The sequence below is a fragment of the Dermacentor andersoni genome, chromosome 8, assembly GCF_023375885.2.
Source record: "Dermacentor andersoni chromosome 8, qqDerAnde1_hic_scaffold, whole genome shotgun sequence".
Classification (NCBI taxonomy): Eukaryota; Metazoa; Arthropoda; class Arachnida; order Ixodida; family Ixodidae; genus Dermacentor; species Dermacentor andersoni.
The window spans coordinates 113,283,771-113,301,269 of NC_092821.1; the positions used below are offsets into that span (position 1 = coordinate 113,283,771).

Sequence of the window (17,499 nt, forward strand, 5' to 3'; positions counted from 1 at the left end):
TTTTGACGACGAAAAGCAGGGGAGCACCGTTGTTTTACATAAATATTGTGGTAAAGCAGACCATCACGAATCAGAAATGGTGTAGCCCGTTCGGATCTGTGGGTCGCATCAATGATCGGCTTTAGCGAAGGGTCGCGCTGTTGTTCGTTCTTGAAAACGGCAAAGTCAGGAAAGTCTATTGAGATTGTAGTTACGTAGTCGTCGAAATCGTCATCATCCGTACCCTCGCTCTGAGAGGGAAGACGAGATAAGCAGCCGGCATCTGTGTGGCAACGACCGCTCTTATAAGCAGCCGAAAAGTCGAATTCTTGAACACGCAAGGCCCACCGGGCCAACCGCCCGGCTGAGTCACGCAGTCCAACGAGCCAGCAGAGAGAGTGACGGCCGGTGACAATCTTGAAATGGCCGCCATACAAATAATATCTGAACTTGTGGATGGCAAAAACAATGGCAAGACATTCTAGTTCCGTGACTGTATAGTTGCTCTCTACTTTAGTCAAAGTACGCAACGTACGCAACGACCTGTTGGCGTCCGTCATGAAACTGGACGAGCACAGCACCGACATCCACACCACTCGGATCGGTATGCACTTCCGTGAACGCCTCCGGATCAATATGGCGGAGAAGTGGCCCAGAGGTGAGCAAAAACTTCGGCACCTGGAAAGCAGTCTCGCACTGAGGGGACCATATGTAGGGAGCGTCCTTGCGTAGCAGGTCAGTCTGTGGACAAGAAAGCTGGGCGAAGTCTTTAATAAACCTGCGAAAATAAGAACAAAGGTCCAGTAAAGTTCTGAGGTCTTTCACTGTCTTCGACTGCTTAAAGTTGCAAACAGCCGAAATCTATTCGAGATGTGGCCGTATACCGTCCTTGTCGACGAGATATCCTAGCACAAGAGCTCCTATCAACATGTATGTACAAATTCAGGCGAGGAATGTCTGCCCAGGGCACATTCTTATTGCATAAAGAGGAGGTCGTTAAGCCACCTCCAGGTAGCCTCAACGACTTCCTCCTTGCGCTCGACATCGAAAAAACCTTCGACAACATCGCGCACTTTACAGACTCTACTATACTATACGGTCTCACACAACCATGTACTTAGAATTAGGTGCACGTTAAAGAACCCCAGATGGTCCAAATTTTCCCAACTACGGCGTGCCTTATAATCAGATCGTGGTTTTGGCACGTAGAACTCCATAATATAATTTTTTTACTCGCAAGGCACACATTGGCACGGCCGGCACTAACTACCCACCATGCGACCTCCCACTGAAAGGCACGCCCCTTGGTTCCATCCTGTCCCCTAGTCTTCTTTACGTCGGGCTCTGGAAACTAGTCCTACGATTGGAGAATATACCGAACCTAGGATGTATGCTTTACGCGGACGTCACTCTACGGGCAGCCAGGGGCTCCTATGGGCAATGGCAAGTTGTACTGCGAACTACTATAGACAAGATTCACAGCTACCTTCAGGCAGCAGGTATGACCTGCGCCCCAAACAAATAGGAATACCTGCAAATAAGATCACCGCGCACCAAGTGTAACGTTGCGCACCCCTTCATTTGATTATTGCCGGACGGGGCATCAATAGGACCCCGTTGCACAAATCCCAGGCATGCACGTACAAGAAAATAACAGCGCAAAGACGGCAATAGACAAACTCAAACACGCCGTCAAGAGTATTACAACCCCTATAGCTATCAAAACGTGATGACAGAGGTCGAGGCACAACGCCTCGTACAGCTAGTGCTTCCTCAGCCGAGTCACCTTCGCCCTACCCTTTCAAGCTACGCGCAAGACCGAACTAGAACACGCCAACAAGCTCATACGACTCGCATGTGAAGCTGCACTGCAACTTCCGAACTGCACGAGCATAGACAAACTCATGTCGATCGGCACATGAAACACATATGAAAAACTGGCAGCCGCCAACCTCTCCGCACGAAGAGAACGACTGAACACCAAACACGTGGGTAAAAAACTATTGAAAAGTCTGGGATGCCCACTCATCCCCCCCCCCCCCCTCCCAGACCATACTGCAGAGACAAAACGGCCATCGTACCAATGCACCTGCGCGCTCGCATCATCGGGGAACCGGTCACCAAGGACATGCATCCGCTATGCAACAAAAATCGCCGGCAAATGCGAGCACGAAAACCGCTCCAGAGAACGAACTGTCCTGATACCTACTACACCGACGCTAGCTTTTACTCCACACCATCACAAGGCCCCCAAAAACAGGCATACGCTACTGCAGTAAACAAGCAAAACAGGGTGGCGTCGCATGCATCTATACGCACCGCATCTATAAGCCCCACCGCGGAGGCAGCAGCCATAGCCCGTGCAATCAGCGAAGCTGAGCGAAGGGGTCACCCCGCATACATCGTGACAGATTCACAAGGCGCCTCTCGGTTATATGTTAGAGGCGCACTTCCCAGGTGCGCCACTGATATCCTAGGTCCCACGTTGACCGAGGACCATGGGGTCGTCTGGCACCCAGGGCACACGGGCCTGGAGGCCAAAGGGGAGGCAGACTGCTTAGCTCACGGACTTGCTGGCCGAGCCGCAGAACCCTCCTCGCTGCCCCCCCCCCCCCCCCCCTACAGACCACCATGAAGAACCCATCACGTGCAGGCAAATTTTGTAGGACCAGCGCCCGACTTGATGGAAGTGCGCTCCTTTCCATTCCAAGTTAAGCAGCCAACAAGCCAGGGACTAGCGCTGCCTCCAAACAAGCCCGCACACCCGCACATATCGAGAATGCAAGCAATCTTTCCAGAGGTATACAGAACCATGATATGTCCCTGGTGCAACGACCACACAGCCACACTGACACACATTACTTACCTGTGTACGCAGCGCCTAGCCTAGGCAGTATACAGGCTGGTGAGCTCATCACAAACACTCGCAACTTCGTCTTGGGAGGCACGGCTTTCCGAGCTGGCACTGGGAAGCCGACTGGCGATCCAGGCCTGGCGAGCCGCCGTGCTCAGTGGGGCTCTACAAGAGGGGTCCGCCCGAGATTAAGCAATCAAGCTCATTCATCATCAAATGGTTCATGTAGATGTCTGCTGTAATAGTTACATACTCGCAGAACGGAGACATCCACAGTGGACTGTTCGTTGGAGGCAACCCCAAAGACGTGGTCTGCTACACACCACCATACACACTTCCGACACATTCTACGGTTATCTTGGTGAACTTTACGGAAAGTTTGCTTTGACACTTCTTGGCTGGGGCTGTGCAAAACACACCTGTGCAGCCTTTCGGGAAAAGCGCATTCCTTTTATCTTATAGTCTTTTTCTGTTCCAGATTATTATGTTAAAATATCATCGTTATCAACCGTATAACGATTTCCTTGTCCGCTACCCTATTTTTCTAGCTGTTATACCTAAATCAAACTGATTACTTCTAAAACATCCCCACCCGTCACACAATGTTCCAAATCGGAAACTGCGAGGCATATGAATAAAATAATTTTGAAACTATTTTCGCTTGCGAATATAATCATACGTCGTGTCGAGGATATGCTCAACGCAACCCCCCAGCAAAACGCAGCACTTCCATCAATGCGAGCGCATGTTCGATGTTGTGCGAAGCACATACGTATCCACACTGCGATTTCGACCAGGCTGACATAATGCATCTTTAGCGAGTGCGGGATATTGGGCTTTTTGTTTATTCATAATCGTCAAAAAACAACGCTTAAAGCGAGGGACGTAACAAATATATTTAAAGCGCTGACTACGGATTAGTTCGGCGTTCTCAGCTGCTGCGTACGTAATAGGCAAGGGCGCTGCGTCGTCAACTTAATTCTTCGTCAGGCCTTTTTTCGTTGCACGTTCCCTATGCGTCGCGATGTGGACAACTATGAAGAATTTTTTACGGCGACACTGTTAAGCGTAGTTTCGCAGCCGTTACGGTGCGGTGAAGGCCGGCGTGCTCGGTAGCTATCAGCTCAACCTGTGCCGTAGTCTAAATATATGCATTGAAACGTAATCATCACGAGTTACAGAAAAGTTACCTTATGTATACTTCACTCGAATAGAAAACTTGTTTGCCTGTTAATCTTAGCCAGTGTTTCATAATTTTTGCTTATTACATCGTGCCGAAGCAGCTCCACTTTAGAGGTCAGCCAGGAAGGGCCCAATTCCACAAAGGTTTTAACGGGCATCGCGTCTGGGCCTTTCCGCTAAAGTCAATTGTATCTTGGGCGCCACATCAAGCACCTCAGTGTTCCTGCTCCCGCGCGACCAGCGTCTCATCGGAGTTGGCTCCCGCTTCCACGGGCCTGCCGGCAATCGCGCATATTTAGGGGGGCCTCAGCCCATCATCGCTGGCCTTCCCGTGGGGCACACGGGGATGACGTCAAGGCCTGTGCACCCGACGGGCTGCTGTTTTACATTCTAAAGGTGTAACACGGCTTCGCTAACCTTGATGTATGATTTTCTCTGGTCGGCACACACCAACGAATATTTTAATGCGAACAGCATTCTTTGGCTACTTCAGCCGTTTTGAGCCTGTCTATCTATCTATACTCTTACGCTCACCCAGTGCCCAAAGTTGTGTAGTTGCTTGGACCAATTACAACGCACTCCTGGTCGTGATACCGCCGTGGTCGTTCCCGTGTTGTCATCCCAGCATCGAGATCCCAGTGACTCAAAAAGCCTGAAATCTTGGGCCACTATGTGTCGGCTCGTGATCGGGATGCCATCGTTGTCGTTGCATTGTCTTCTTTCTAGCTTCTTCATCCTACTCTCGTCATGCGCTTGTTGTCGCCCCATCCTCGTCATGCATATTTCGTAATGCAGTCACCGTTACGCCATTGTCATCATGTACTCATCCTATTGTCCTCGTGCGTTTCTCACATCGTCGTCGTCATTGTGTCATCGTCATACAGCCGTCGTCATGCATTTGTCGCCATATCATTCTCGTGATGCCGATGCGTTCGTTATATCCTCGCCATTGTAAGTTCAACATCATATTCTCGTCATACCGCCGTCGCGAGCCGTCGTCGTCACACAGTAGTCGTCATACCGTCGTCATCGTGCCGTTGTCATCCCGCAGTCGCTTCCCTATCGTCATCACTTCACTAACGTCATCCCCATCGTCCTCATCCCGTAGTCGTCATACCACCTTTGTCGATCCATCGACGTCATTCCTCGTTGGTCATTCTATCGTAATCATGCTGTCGTCGTTCAATAGTGATTTGTGCCGCCACTTTCAAGTCGTCGTCCTCATCGCGTATTCGTCAGACGGACGCTATCACGCGTCTATTGTCGTACCGTAGTCGTCATGATGTTGGTGGGATGCGGTCGTCGTTATTCCAGCTTCTTCATCCGGTTGTCGTACGTCACGATGCTGTCGTCGTACAGTCGTCGCCTCATTGTGGTCATGTCGTCGTTGTCACGCTGTTGTCGTTATACCATCCCAAAATTTAGGAATCGGCATGTCCTTGTCGTCATATGCCATCCTTATTATACCACCTTTGCCCTTTCAGCCAGGTTATTCCTTCTTCATCATTCCATCATCACTGCGTCGACGTCATACAGTCGTCGTGGTGCTGCCATGCTCAAAGGCGATCGTGGAAGGCGAGTGTCATAGCAATGTGCGACGATATAAGAGTATGCGGCATATAACCGAAGCGACAAAAGTCTCAGAATTATCGCTACACGTGTTAAATAAACGGGACTTCAGGAATCAGGTCTGTCGCCACATTGCTCGAATGCTAGTCGCGTTACCGACGACAGTCATCGTGAGAAAAATTCTGCCATGATTGTTTTTTTTTTTTTTGATACCGTAGGATGTCCAATCAAAGCGTCATGTAATGCTGGCAAGAGATGTTCGACGTCCATGACATACGTGGCAATCTATCGTACATGTCAAGACACGCTACTTTCGTTTAATGTATATTTCCTTTTCACCAAAAGTGCGAATCTTGAATTCGAAACGCTCTACGATCCCCGTGTCCGACACCGCTAATAATGTTGCGTTCATTGTCGCTACCCGGGTGCGAAGCGAGGAACAAGAAGCCTTTCCTAGGGCTCACAAAATTGTCCACTGTTAGGTGGTAACACCTCACCTTTATTCAAGCACTCACAGAACCCTAAATTTAGCATAATATCCGTTGAACTAATCTTTTATTATCAGCGTTTCCCGCCGTTATGCACATTTCCAAATGACAATTTTCTGTTTCCCCTAAGAATCCACGACACTGTAGTTCACGTAGTCTGAGCAAATCTGCACCGCAATTAAGATGCAAAGCTCTTTATTAGATTACGCCATCTTTAAAGAAGCGTACAAACCACCGCAAATAGAGAGAGATAATTTAATAAAAAGAAGGCAGAGAGATCGGCCTGAGCTAAGGTGCTCTAGCCTGCTACTCTGCACAGGGGGAGGGGGAACGGGACATAAAGATGTGATGAGGGATGATGATGACATAGCAAGAGGGATGCGCAAAGGTGAAAGCAAGTTCAACACTCTGATGATAAACATTCACAAATGTCATCCATAAAGCCACAATCAGGTTTCGCATCAAGTCAGAACCTACCTAAGTCAACACTTTGGCTACACAGAGGCGTGGCTAACTGCAATTGTGCCTTTGGAAGAGTTAATGTCACTGTAGCTAAATCTCGCAGCACGGAAAAAAGACGAGAAACGAATCAGTAATCCAATCCGCCTCGTGGGTACCGAGCCATTTTTTGAGGCAACAACAACAAACCAGGATTGCGTGTCCCACTGTTTTTGTCTTCATCGGCTTGAGTGTCCCGCTTGTCTTGTTTTGGCGCGATGCAATGCACAGAGATTACTAAATATGCACTCTAAAACTAAGCAATGCACAATACTGGAAAACTGTAAGACGTACAAGTTACGCTGTGTGGTCACCTAAGATTCCCACGGTGCGAGCAGATTTGGCATCACCCGATGCTGGTGGACGGTTATAGGTTCATCGTTGGCTTAACTGTTAGCAAAGAGCTTCTAGCAAAAAGTCACTTTGATCGCGAAAAGGAAGTTCGTTTACGTTAAGCTTATTTTCAAAATTCACTGCTACAAAGGTCAGCACCCTTACGGGTCGATCAGTTTCAACGCTGCTGTTCGTATACAGACCTAACAGTTGTGAGTAACAACTTCCATGCATTCGGCGAACGCATTTCCGTTTCCCCTAAGAATCCACGACGCTGTAGTTCACGTAGTATTAGCAAAACTGCACCGCAATTAAGATCCAAATATTTTTATCAGTTTACTCACACTTTAAAAAAGCGTACAAACCACCGCAAATAGTTTGTTAGTGCAGAACCTACCTAAGCCAACACTTTGGCTACACGGAGGCGTAGCTAAACTTATCAGCAACAGTTGCTGATAAGAGCTCAACCTTCAGTCGCAGGCAGGAGTGGTAGGCAGGCCAATCAGAGCGAGACCTTCGCATCGCAAGCTCGATCATTCGCTGATGACAACGCTACCTACCGTGATGCGGAGCCTCAAGTGTGCGAGGCTACGCGCTGTAGCAGGTGGCTGTAGCACAGCTGCAAGCTTTCTCCACGTCAGCAAAGGACGAGAACTTCCGCCGCGCGCAGGAAGCGAGTTCCGGCGCGTCGGGAAAGCAGCACACTATCCACATACAGTTAGGGTTATAGTCTCAGTTTCCCTGACACTTACGCCCGAAGCCTTCCTTTCTGTTTTTATTTTCTTTCTCTCTTCCCTTTTATCATTCCTTTTATTCCACGGGTAGCACGCCCATTCTTTGGGGCGAAACTTTTTTCCAGAGCACGGCCCAGGGAACCGTGGCGCTCTGAATGGGCGACACGGCGTCCTTTCGCTTATCGCGTACCCCTCACGTTAGCGGAGGACACTGTCGGGGTATGGGTTCACCCTTTGCTCCTACCGTCACGGATGCCCCCCCACCGTTCCGGAACGGGAAGCTCTTTCGCGTATATGTATGGCGTGCTCGAGAGATAGATGTTCGTTTGCTCGTCACTCACACGATAAGCACGCTGGTCCTAGGGTGCTGTCAGACGCGATCGACGTTCACGCTTTTCTTTCTCTATCCTTTCTTTTTTTTCCTGTCAGGGCGCTCTATGAAGACCCAGAAAGGAGGGAAAGTTATTCTGGCCTAGCGTTGGCGTGTCGAATTGAATTCTGCTGTTTTACGAGACACGACCGTGATTTGATTATGAGGCACGCCGTAGTGGGCGACTCCGGATTGATTTTGACCACCAGGGGATGTTTAGGGATCCCAAGTTAGGCTGACTCGCCAGCCGACTTCTCATAAATTATTCTCGTGATTATTGCGTGCACGTAAGAAATCTATATGTATATTCTGTTTTGAGTTAACGGGAAGAAGTGCACTTGGACATGGAATGCATGTTACACATAACTGGGGCTGTATTAGGGCATCGAGATGTTTGCTAAGCAGGATGATAGTTTGTCTAGCTCAGCAAGAAATTAGGCGTGCATTGAGTGATAAATCTCTACATTGAGGCTACAGTTGATACAGGAATAGCGGATTATTTGATCTTTCATGGGAGAGGCCTTTGCCCTGACAGTGAACGTGACTGAGACGATTATGGTGCTGTAGTCCACCAGCTGGCGATAACTATAACTTTTCCCAAAGAGCATGTTACAGACATTGCTTAAGCGCAGTTAAACAACAAAAGAGCAGCGAGTAGGGTATTACGTGAGCATGTGACGTAGGAATGTGTTACCTCTGTCATCGCCCCATCTTGATGGAACTATAACTGACGAAATGAGGAAACTGAGATGGAAATTCAAAAAACATTATCTATGTTTACTTCTCTCGACACAAAATATATACCGCAGGGCGCACAAAAATACCGCAGGGCGCTCTTCCAGTGCCCTGCAGGCGCTGGATGATTTTTCGCAAGTGCTATAGGGTTTTACGTTATCCAGAGGGAGGGCGTCGCTGAGCCGGCTATTCGTACACCACCTGTGCCCAGCTGTATTTTTCGGTGCCACCTATGCCATGGCATTTAACTTATGGTGGCAGAATAAGCCCAAATCTCCAGAAATCACCGTCACCCACACCTGTTCTACTTAGCTCCGTTGCAAGACGAAGGCCACTTCCGGGTGATCTCCGGTTACGTCCGTCTTGCGTTAGCCCACTTCCATCGTATGCCGGCACACTTCCCCATCGCGGATCTCTCAATCTAATACTCGACCCAGATTTCTTTCGACTGTTCGCACCCATTCCAAAAATAGGCGACCCATATTCTCGCTATGGTACAAACGCATGTCATCGAAGTCCTATCGGAGTGCTTCCTTTTTTGGCGCCAAGGGGGCCGAGCCACGTGATATCCTCGGGAGGCCGAGAAGCTCCCCTAAAGAGCTTTCTCGCCGTCCTTCGTCTGCACCGTTTTCTCTCACCCACTCACCTGACAGCGATACGTACCTGCGTAAGAGAGCGGTAAGAGGAACAACAGAACTCGGCGCACTCCTCGACGCTGTGTTCCGAGTCGGACAGAAAGTCGCGACTTCGTGTTTGCCCTGCTCTCGAGTCGAGCTGTAGTATAGAAAAGAACCCCGGTGGGGAGGGCGAGGTCCTTCCGGACTACATGAATCTTGCACCCTTGAGCTAGGAGCTGCGTGATAGCTCAGTGGCTTCAATTCTTTTCTTTCTTCTTTGTTTTTGGGTACGCAAGTGTCCCTTAACCTATATGAGATGAAACAAAACGAAAACGTAAACGAATAAAAAATATATAATAGAAAAGCAGTACTGACATCCTTCTAGAAGCGGGTTCCTTAGAAGGCCAAGAGGATTCGATTACAGCCACCAGAGATCCGCAAACAAAGAGCGGTGGGACAAGCAGCAGAAGCAATTGATCGCGCCTACGCAAATACGGACACTTGGTGCACTTACATGATAGATAGATAGATAGATAGATAGATAGATAGATAGATAGATAGATAGATAGATAGATAGATAGATAGATAGATAGATAGATAGATAGATAGATAGATAGATAGATAGATAGATAGATAGATAGATAGATAGATAGATAGATAGATAGATAGATAGATAGATAGATAGATAGATAGATAGATAGATAGATAGATAGATAGATAGATAGATAGATAGATAGATAGATAGATAGATAGATAGAAAAAAAATGAAATTATGGGGTTTTACGTGCCAAAACCACTTTCTGATTATGAGGCACGCCGTAGTGGAGGACTCCGGAAATTTCGACCACCTGGGGTTCTTTAACGTGCACCTAAATCTAAGTACACGGGTGTTTTCGCATTTCACCCCCATCGAAATGCGGCCGCCGTGGCTGGGATTCGATCCCGCGACCTCGTGCTCAGCAGCCTAACACCATAGCCACTGAGCAACCACGGCGGGTATAGATAGATAGATAGATAGATAGATAGATAGATAGATAGATAGATAGATAGATAGATAGATAGATAGATAGATAGATAGATAGATAGATAGATAGATAGATAGATAGATAGATAGATAGATAGATAGATAGATAGATAGATAGATAGATAGATAGATAGATAGATAGATAGATAGATAGATAGAATACCCCAAGCGCACCTTTGACGGCTTCAGTGCTGCCGTTGATAGTACGCGAGTGCTTGTCGCGCGGACGTCCGTATGTTTTTTTTTTAAGCCTGACACGCCTTTGTAACAATGCACGAAGGCTTGCCACAGTGGCATATAGAAAAAATTCACTGAAGATTACGATCCTCCCTAATGTGAAATTTGACCGCAGCTCTATACGTGTTTTCATTTCGCGGTATACTGGCAGGCGCGGGCAATATGTCTCGTGCGGCGCGTTGCAAACGGAGCGAAGGTGTGGCGCGACTGCCTTGCTAATCGGACGATCGCGAGAGGAAGCGCGTGGTTCACGCGTGGGCGCGATTCACAGATGCCGCCACCGACAGGCCTCCCAGACGACGCACGCTACTCTAGCGCCATCTCGTTGCTGTCGCCGCCGCACTACGCTTTCTTTTTATCACCCTTTCGCCATATCCTCCTCCTCAGCTTTCCTCCTCGCGTCTTTCATCCACCGCTGCACTCCACGTTCGCTTTCATCTTTCGCTGTGCAGGTTCGCTCGGATACGCAAACTCTCGCCGCAGGAACGGGCACCTATGAGATGTGCACGCTCAAAAATGTGGCGTTCTGGTTTTGACCTTAAGGTCTGCGTAGGTCTCGCGTTCGTCTACACACAGTTCTGACAAACGAATGTTGCTTTATAGGTAGTAAGAAAGATGAGCGTTCGAACCTATTACTGCAATAAATTCTCATCTCAAGATCATTGTCGAAAAGCTCTCATGATTACCCTATAAGTTCAGCGCGTACAAACACCTCGTTTCTGCCGTTTTCTGTATTAGGTGCTCACTCCGCTAATTTTTATGCCACTTCCCGAGCTATTGTGCATTATGAAGGCATCTTAACACCCTCAGTAGCCCCAGGAACCAGTGACCGCATGCCGGGCACACGATGACAATAGTGTAATCATCATCATCATAATCATCATAATCATCATCAGCATTTAAGAGGAAGCTTTAGCTCGGCTGCTCCTATCTAAATGCGTGTAAAAGGAGAAGTCGTTTTTCTCGGCAGCCACTGCACCAAACTTGACGAGGTTTGTTGCATTTAAAGGAAAACTTAAAATCTAGTGGTACTTTATTTCGAATTTTTGAGTTAGGTTGTGAACTTTTCATTAAAAATTGGCGAAAAGCAAACATCTTCAGAAAACGAAACTATCAAGTTTGCTGTTTGCAACTCTGTAACTCAACAAGGAAAAATTATGTAATAATTCTGTGAATTGCATCTAATAGTACATCTAAACCGGACAAAATTTATATGTTACACATGAATATAAGAAATTAGTAATATGTAAATACAGCTTTTGCAGAACCCTTGTAAGCAACGTAACAAGTTCACGTAAGATGTAAAGTGACATATCGAATTTCTCCGCTTTGAATGATCTAATGAATTCCGTTTACAGAACCGCAATATCTCTTCTTGATGCAGAGCTATGAATTTGTAAACTTCGTGCTTCTGTATTTTTCAAACTGTCAAATCTTTGAAAATCATCTTAACAAAGTTCAAACCCTAAATCGAAATTTTGCTTCCAGCAGTCACTATAATTTGACTTTCTCTCTCAAATGCAACAAATGTCATTAAAATCGGTCAAGGGGTTATCTCAGAAAAACTTTTTTCGTGTTACATGTATTTGAATAGGCCGCGTCGGAGTTGGGCCAGAGCTAAAGCTTCCTCATAAGGGAAGAAGCTTGCCCACGTAGCCCACGTGGAAGCCATGGCCCACGTGGAAGCCATGGCCCACGTGGATGCTTGCCCACCTGGAAGCTTGCCCACGTGGGGTATTACATGCCCCGTGTGGGGTATGTATAATACCCCACATTGGGCATGTGGGGTATTACATAGGGGGGGGGGGGGGGAATATAATAATACAAACATCGAAGGAATGGTCATGTACAAAACAACAAAAAGCAACAACTGAAAAGACACTGAAAAAAACTGGTTTTTGCATAATTAGTTGCAAATGTGGGTGGTTAGTAATTCTCAAAATTTCGAAGGGTTTCGCTCTACAACAACGGATTCCGGGAGCGAGTGTCTCAATACGGATGCTGGCACCTTTTTTGCTGGTAGCTGTTATCAGTTCCATTGACTTTCTGCATATCTTAAGGCGAAAGCCTTAGACGGCTCATGGAGCGAAAAATGTCACGTCCAGCTTTACACTGTGTGACGTTGTGGCACCAAAATTCATAGGGAGTCAAACCCTCCACCTTTGGTGGGAGTCGAGCCCAGTGTACTGTGGTGTTAATTAGGGCGAACTTAATTAAGACCCACGACCTTTGCTTGGAGTCGAGCCCTGGCTATTTCGGGCTGGTCGAACCGACGAACATTGCTGTTAATTGGGGCAAAATATGCCATCAATTTCTTTAAAAGAAAGCGTGAAACCGAAGCGAAGAATAACAGTCAGCACTACCTGGGGGACTAATTAAGGCAAAGTTGATTAAGGCATAGTTAAGATAGAGTTAATTAAGCCGATCAAACCCATGACCTTTGGTGGGAGTCGAACCCGCGATCTTTGGTGTTAACTAGGGAGGAGGTAATTAAGACACTCGTATCCACCACCTTCGGTGGGAGAAAACAACAGGATGTAACAACGTGCTAGAATGAAAATGTCAAGAAAAGTAATAAATGTCTCCTGAGTGGTCAGGCTTTCGCCTTCTTCCTCTTCAGCGTATGCTAAAGTAACTGTCAACTTTGTACCTCCCAACGAAGCGCGGAAAATCATCATGACGAGCTGTCATGGCAACGTTAAAATAATATATTGAGAAAAAGAAATACCCATCGTGTAGACACCGCGACATTTATGCCAATTTCGTTGTGATCAGGTCACCTAAAATGTCTTTGTGGTATTTCTGAAGGGCTCACTTCAATGGCTCTCTGTATTTATTTACGGTACAAGAGAGTTCTGTTGGGTTACAATTGGCTTGCAACATTGCCTTCGTTCTGTTTGCACCCACAAACTCAACGTTTAAAAGGGTGTTGCAGACTTGCATGTTTGCCTGCTGATACGCACTAAAAGCAACGGTAGAAAAAGCGGGTTCCGCACTACAAGAAATATCCGCTTGAAGAAGTTCCTACTGGCCTGGTCGATGCGCTCTATTGACGTTGATGCTTTCGTGCCCCATAAACAACGAAATAACCCTTAGCTGATAGCACCACTTGCCCTCTCTTTGATCTATATGTATTTTGTTGTTTTTGTGTTGAAAGAACATCAACGTCATCAGTGCTTCCTTTGCAATCTCATTTTATACGAGATGCCTCTTTACAGCCATTATTTTCGGGACCTCATTCTGTGCATTATTAGATGCAACCTTAGGTTGACGAGTCGACAAACCTAATTCTGATTATATCCCAACTTAAGCTTTCTTGGGGGGAGGGGGGGGGGAGGTAACACTGTATGACCGCGACTTGAATGTTCCCTTGAGTAGCTCCCTGCAATCCTTTCGTTCATGTTCACTGCAGTTATTTCACTGAACGGCCGTTGCAATATGCTTTAATGGTCGTTCGCGCAGCAAGCTGACACCGAGCAGCAGCGGCCTCCTGTGGACGAGCGGCCATTCCTGCGACTGGTTTCACCCGGTCTCCTGATCAGCACGCGACTCGACGACCCGGCAACGGCGAGCATCCTGCGAGACGCCAGGATGCTTCCCCGCCGATCCCTGGTGCCCGATCCGCCGGTGTACAGGCCCGCGAGGGGCGAGACTGACTCCGCTCCGGTGACGTCACTTCCGCCCCCGTCCGAGGCCCCCGTTGATCCTCCAGAGTCCGTGGCCACGTGGCAGTCGCATCCGTTCGACTCGTCCGCGGTAAGAAGTATCGTGGTAAGAAGTTGAGGTCTACTACCTCAACATGGCCCACTGACGGCAACTATGCGCGGTCTTTGTAAAAGTGTTCACACGGCTGTGAAGAGGGAAACAAAGAATAGTGCAACTGCAGCTGCAAACCGAAACAATACCGGGGGGTCGCAGAAAAAAATCGCGACATTGAGGGATCAACTTCGGAGCAACAAGTGAAGTGTCAGCCCGGAGCCTGCATTTCTTCAACGTGGCGTTTCATTCACGCACTGCTAAAGCGCTGCAAACAGGCTTTGTAGGTTCACAGAAACTAAATGAACAAACAGGCATGCTCTGCGATTGATACTCGATTGATTGATTGATTGATTGATTGATTGATTGATTGATTGATTGATTGATTGATTGATTGATTGATTGATTGATTGATTTCACCCGAAGTATATGTGATTGGCATGTCCGCAGAGTAAAATTTCTTTAATTCTTCAATTCAATGAAATGACGGTTTGGGTTGGAAATGAAAGTTCGCAGTAATTCGGCATTTTGCTATAGCATTTTAGCGCGTAGTCTAACGACAGGGCGCCGAATGAAATAATCGTCTTCCGTGCAGTTCTTACCTTCACTTTTCAGCAAGCAAACAAAACTAAAGCTACGGCACGTATACCGATTTCAGTGGAATGGGCAAAGTATCGAGCAGGAAACGGGAGACAATTCTAGCGGCACCCTCGAGTGTCACGTATTCAAATTTCACTTTGAAGCGATTCGGCGTATAAATATATTAGACCCTTTCAGCAAGTCTGACAAATCGCCTGCGCGTGTTATGAGCCTCAGTTCTTTCAAGCATAGGAACCAGGATCAATCCCTATCTTGAAGGGGCAGTGCAAGAAGACGATGACAGAAGGCAGAAACACACAGGACAGCGCGTGTTTCTGCCTTCTGTCTTCGTATTTTTGCGCTGCCCCTTCAAGATGTTCAACCACTACCAACTCGCCCAAATGTCGATCCTTCTACATCAATCCCTATGGTCATGTTTGCGCACTTTATTCCCCATCCCCTTTGTTTTCAGACGCCGAGTGATGCGTTTTCCTTGGCGACTTGGTCATCAACTCCTTTCCAGCCAATGTCAAGAGCGGACTTTCATACCGCAGACAGCGAAGCCACATCTCGATGGACTGCGACGCCTCGCGGACGGATGACGTCAAGTCTTGAAAGCCAAGTCAGCCAGGTGCCGACTAGTGTGGCGATTTCCGAGCAAGCGACGACAAACGGCCAGATACGATAGAAGCGTTTTTAATGTTTAAGCAGTTGACGCATGTGCTACGCTAACCATGGCAAGAACCTGACCAGTTTACGTCCCTGTCCTCCTAAGTTATAGACTGTCCCCAACCTTGGGAAATTGCAAACAAAAAAATATGTCGGCGCTGCTGGGTAGTGAACAACTTTCATCAGTGTTTTTATTGCCCGCTATATAGCACTGTTGTTGGTTAACATTAGGTTTGACTGATTAATTTATTTAGCGATGTGGGATTCTGGGCAACTTCTGCCGGGACGTTTTCACATTTGTTTTGTACATGAGCAGGTAGGAAAGATGTGAGGAAATATAAAGTTTTCTATGGGATGTTACATTTCGTTATTAATGACGGTGTGGGTTGGATACAATCGCCGCTCATTTATATTCTAATACTGACGTTACTGGACAATAGGGGCTGCATGATTACCCAGCCTAAAACACACGCGTATCCCTCGGGTGGGCTGTAATATTTTGTAAATATATTTCGTGAAATAAACTATGGCTGTCGCTATTGCTCCGGAAGTCGCATGTCACGCTCTTCCAAGTAACGCGCGACTACGAGCGCGTTGCCGCGAAGCGTTCCGTTTACACTACAGCCGAACGTGTGTTTAAATTGTAAACGTTCTTCTTCCACATTGTCCTTCAATGTCTGGATTACTGTCAAATTATTCATGGTTTTCCCCACTCCTTTCCCTTGCGATCCTCACATGGGAGCACCGGTACGAATAACGTTTCTTGCGTTTGCAGTACCACCCCAAACGGCTAACTACTGGCTTACCAGGAGTGTTGTCCAACAACAAAATCGAGTATTGCTTTACGGCAAGCCTTGGATCTGTCTCTACACAAAGCGTTGAATGACGTGTAAAGAACGTGGGTAAGGTGTACCAATTAAATTACACCGACCGATCCTACTGACCCGACCGACCCGATCAATCGACCGACCGGATGACTTGCTTATTTTATTTATTTATTTTTTTACAGTGAACTCTCACTTGAGTGAACTTCAAGGGACCGAAGGAAATAGTTCACTTAACTGAAAGTTCACTAAACTGAATATTCACTAGACCATCATAAGACATGGCATACAGAGTCAAAAGTTTGAAGTGCAATTCATGGAGCAAAAGAAATGGCATCCATAGTGTTAGAAATGTGTGAAATGGAATTTGTACATATCAACAAGTACAAGGTTCATAACAGTTATAATGCTGCCTTTCTCACTCAGAAAAAAAATCTGTAATCTTCTTCTGCACTTGTACTTTTAAAGCACAGGAAGTAACAAACTGTCCAAAGAGTCAATGTTCTTGTACACTTCTTCTGGCACAGCTTGCTGTTGAGACACAAAGTCTTTCAACTTTCCAATGTACCCTACAACCTCAGCTAGACTTATAGGGCTTGAAACTGGCTCGGCAGTTGCCTCTTCTTCGTCGCACTCTTCTTCTTCTTCAGGATGAACACTGCAAACAATCTCCAGATCCGTCTGTCCAGCACAGGTAATCAGTGCACTGTCACATTGTGCATAATCTTCAAACGAAGTATCTGATCGTAACTGATAAGTTACGATCAGATAACTGAGTAAGTAACTGATCGTAAAAATAAGCCTTGGTCCTCTGAGCGAGTTCGTTAAACTGAAATACTGACTTCCGAAATTCGTTCAAGTGAAACATTTTTGCATAGAATCTATAAGAAAACTGCCGGGGATTTTTAAAAAGTTCGTTATTCTGAAATATTCGATAAACCGACGTTCGTACAACTGTGAGTTTACTGTATTTATTTATTTATTTATTTATTTATTTATAAGTTCATATCTCTTTCTCCTGGAGCTTGCAGGGCGTTTCAGAGGCTTACCT

The 17,499-nt window shown here is 46.8% G+C and overlaps 1 protein-coding gene across 4 annotated transcripts in view; it reads left to right on the forward strand.

Moving 5' to 3' along the window:
* The window catches only part of LOC126529210 (uncharacterized), a 43,206-nt gene extending 27,040 nt beyond the window's left edge, over nt 1-16,166 (forward strand). For 2 of the 4 annotated variants that reach the window (XM_055069681.2, XM_055069683.1), the window contains 2 exons: nt 14,083-14,391; nt 15,428-16,166. In XM_055069681.2, the coding sequence (XP_054925656.1) occupies nt 14,083-14,391; nt 15,428-15,643 (525 nt within the window). In that variant the 3' untranslated portion in view covers nt 15,644-16,166. Of the gene's footprint in view, nt 1-14,082; nt 14,392-15,427 lie in introns of those variants that run through there. The other 2 variants (XM_050176809.3, XM_055069682.1) reach the window with 2 other exon arrangements.
* The last annotated feature ends 1,333 nt before the right edge of the window (nt 16,167-17,499 follow it).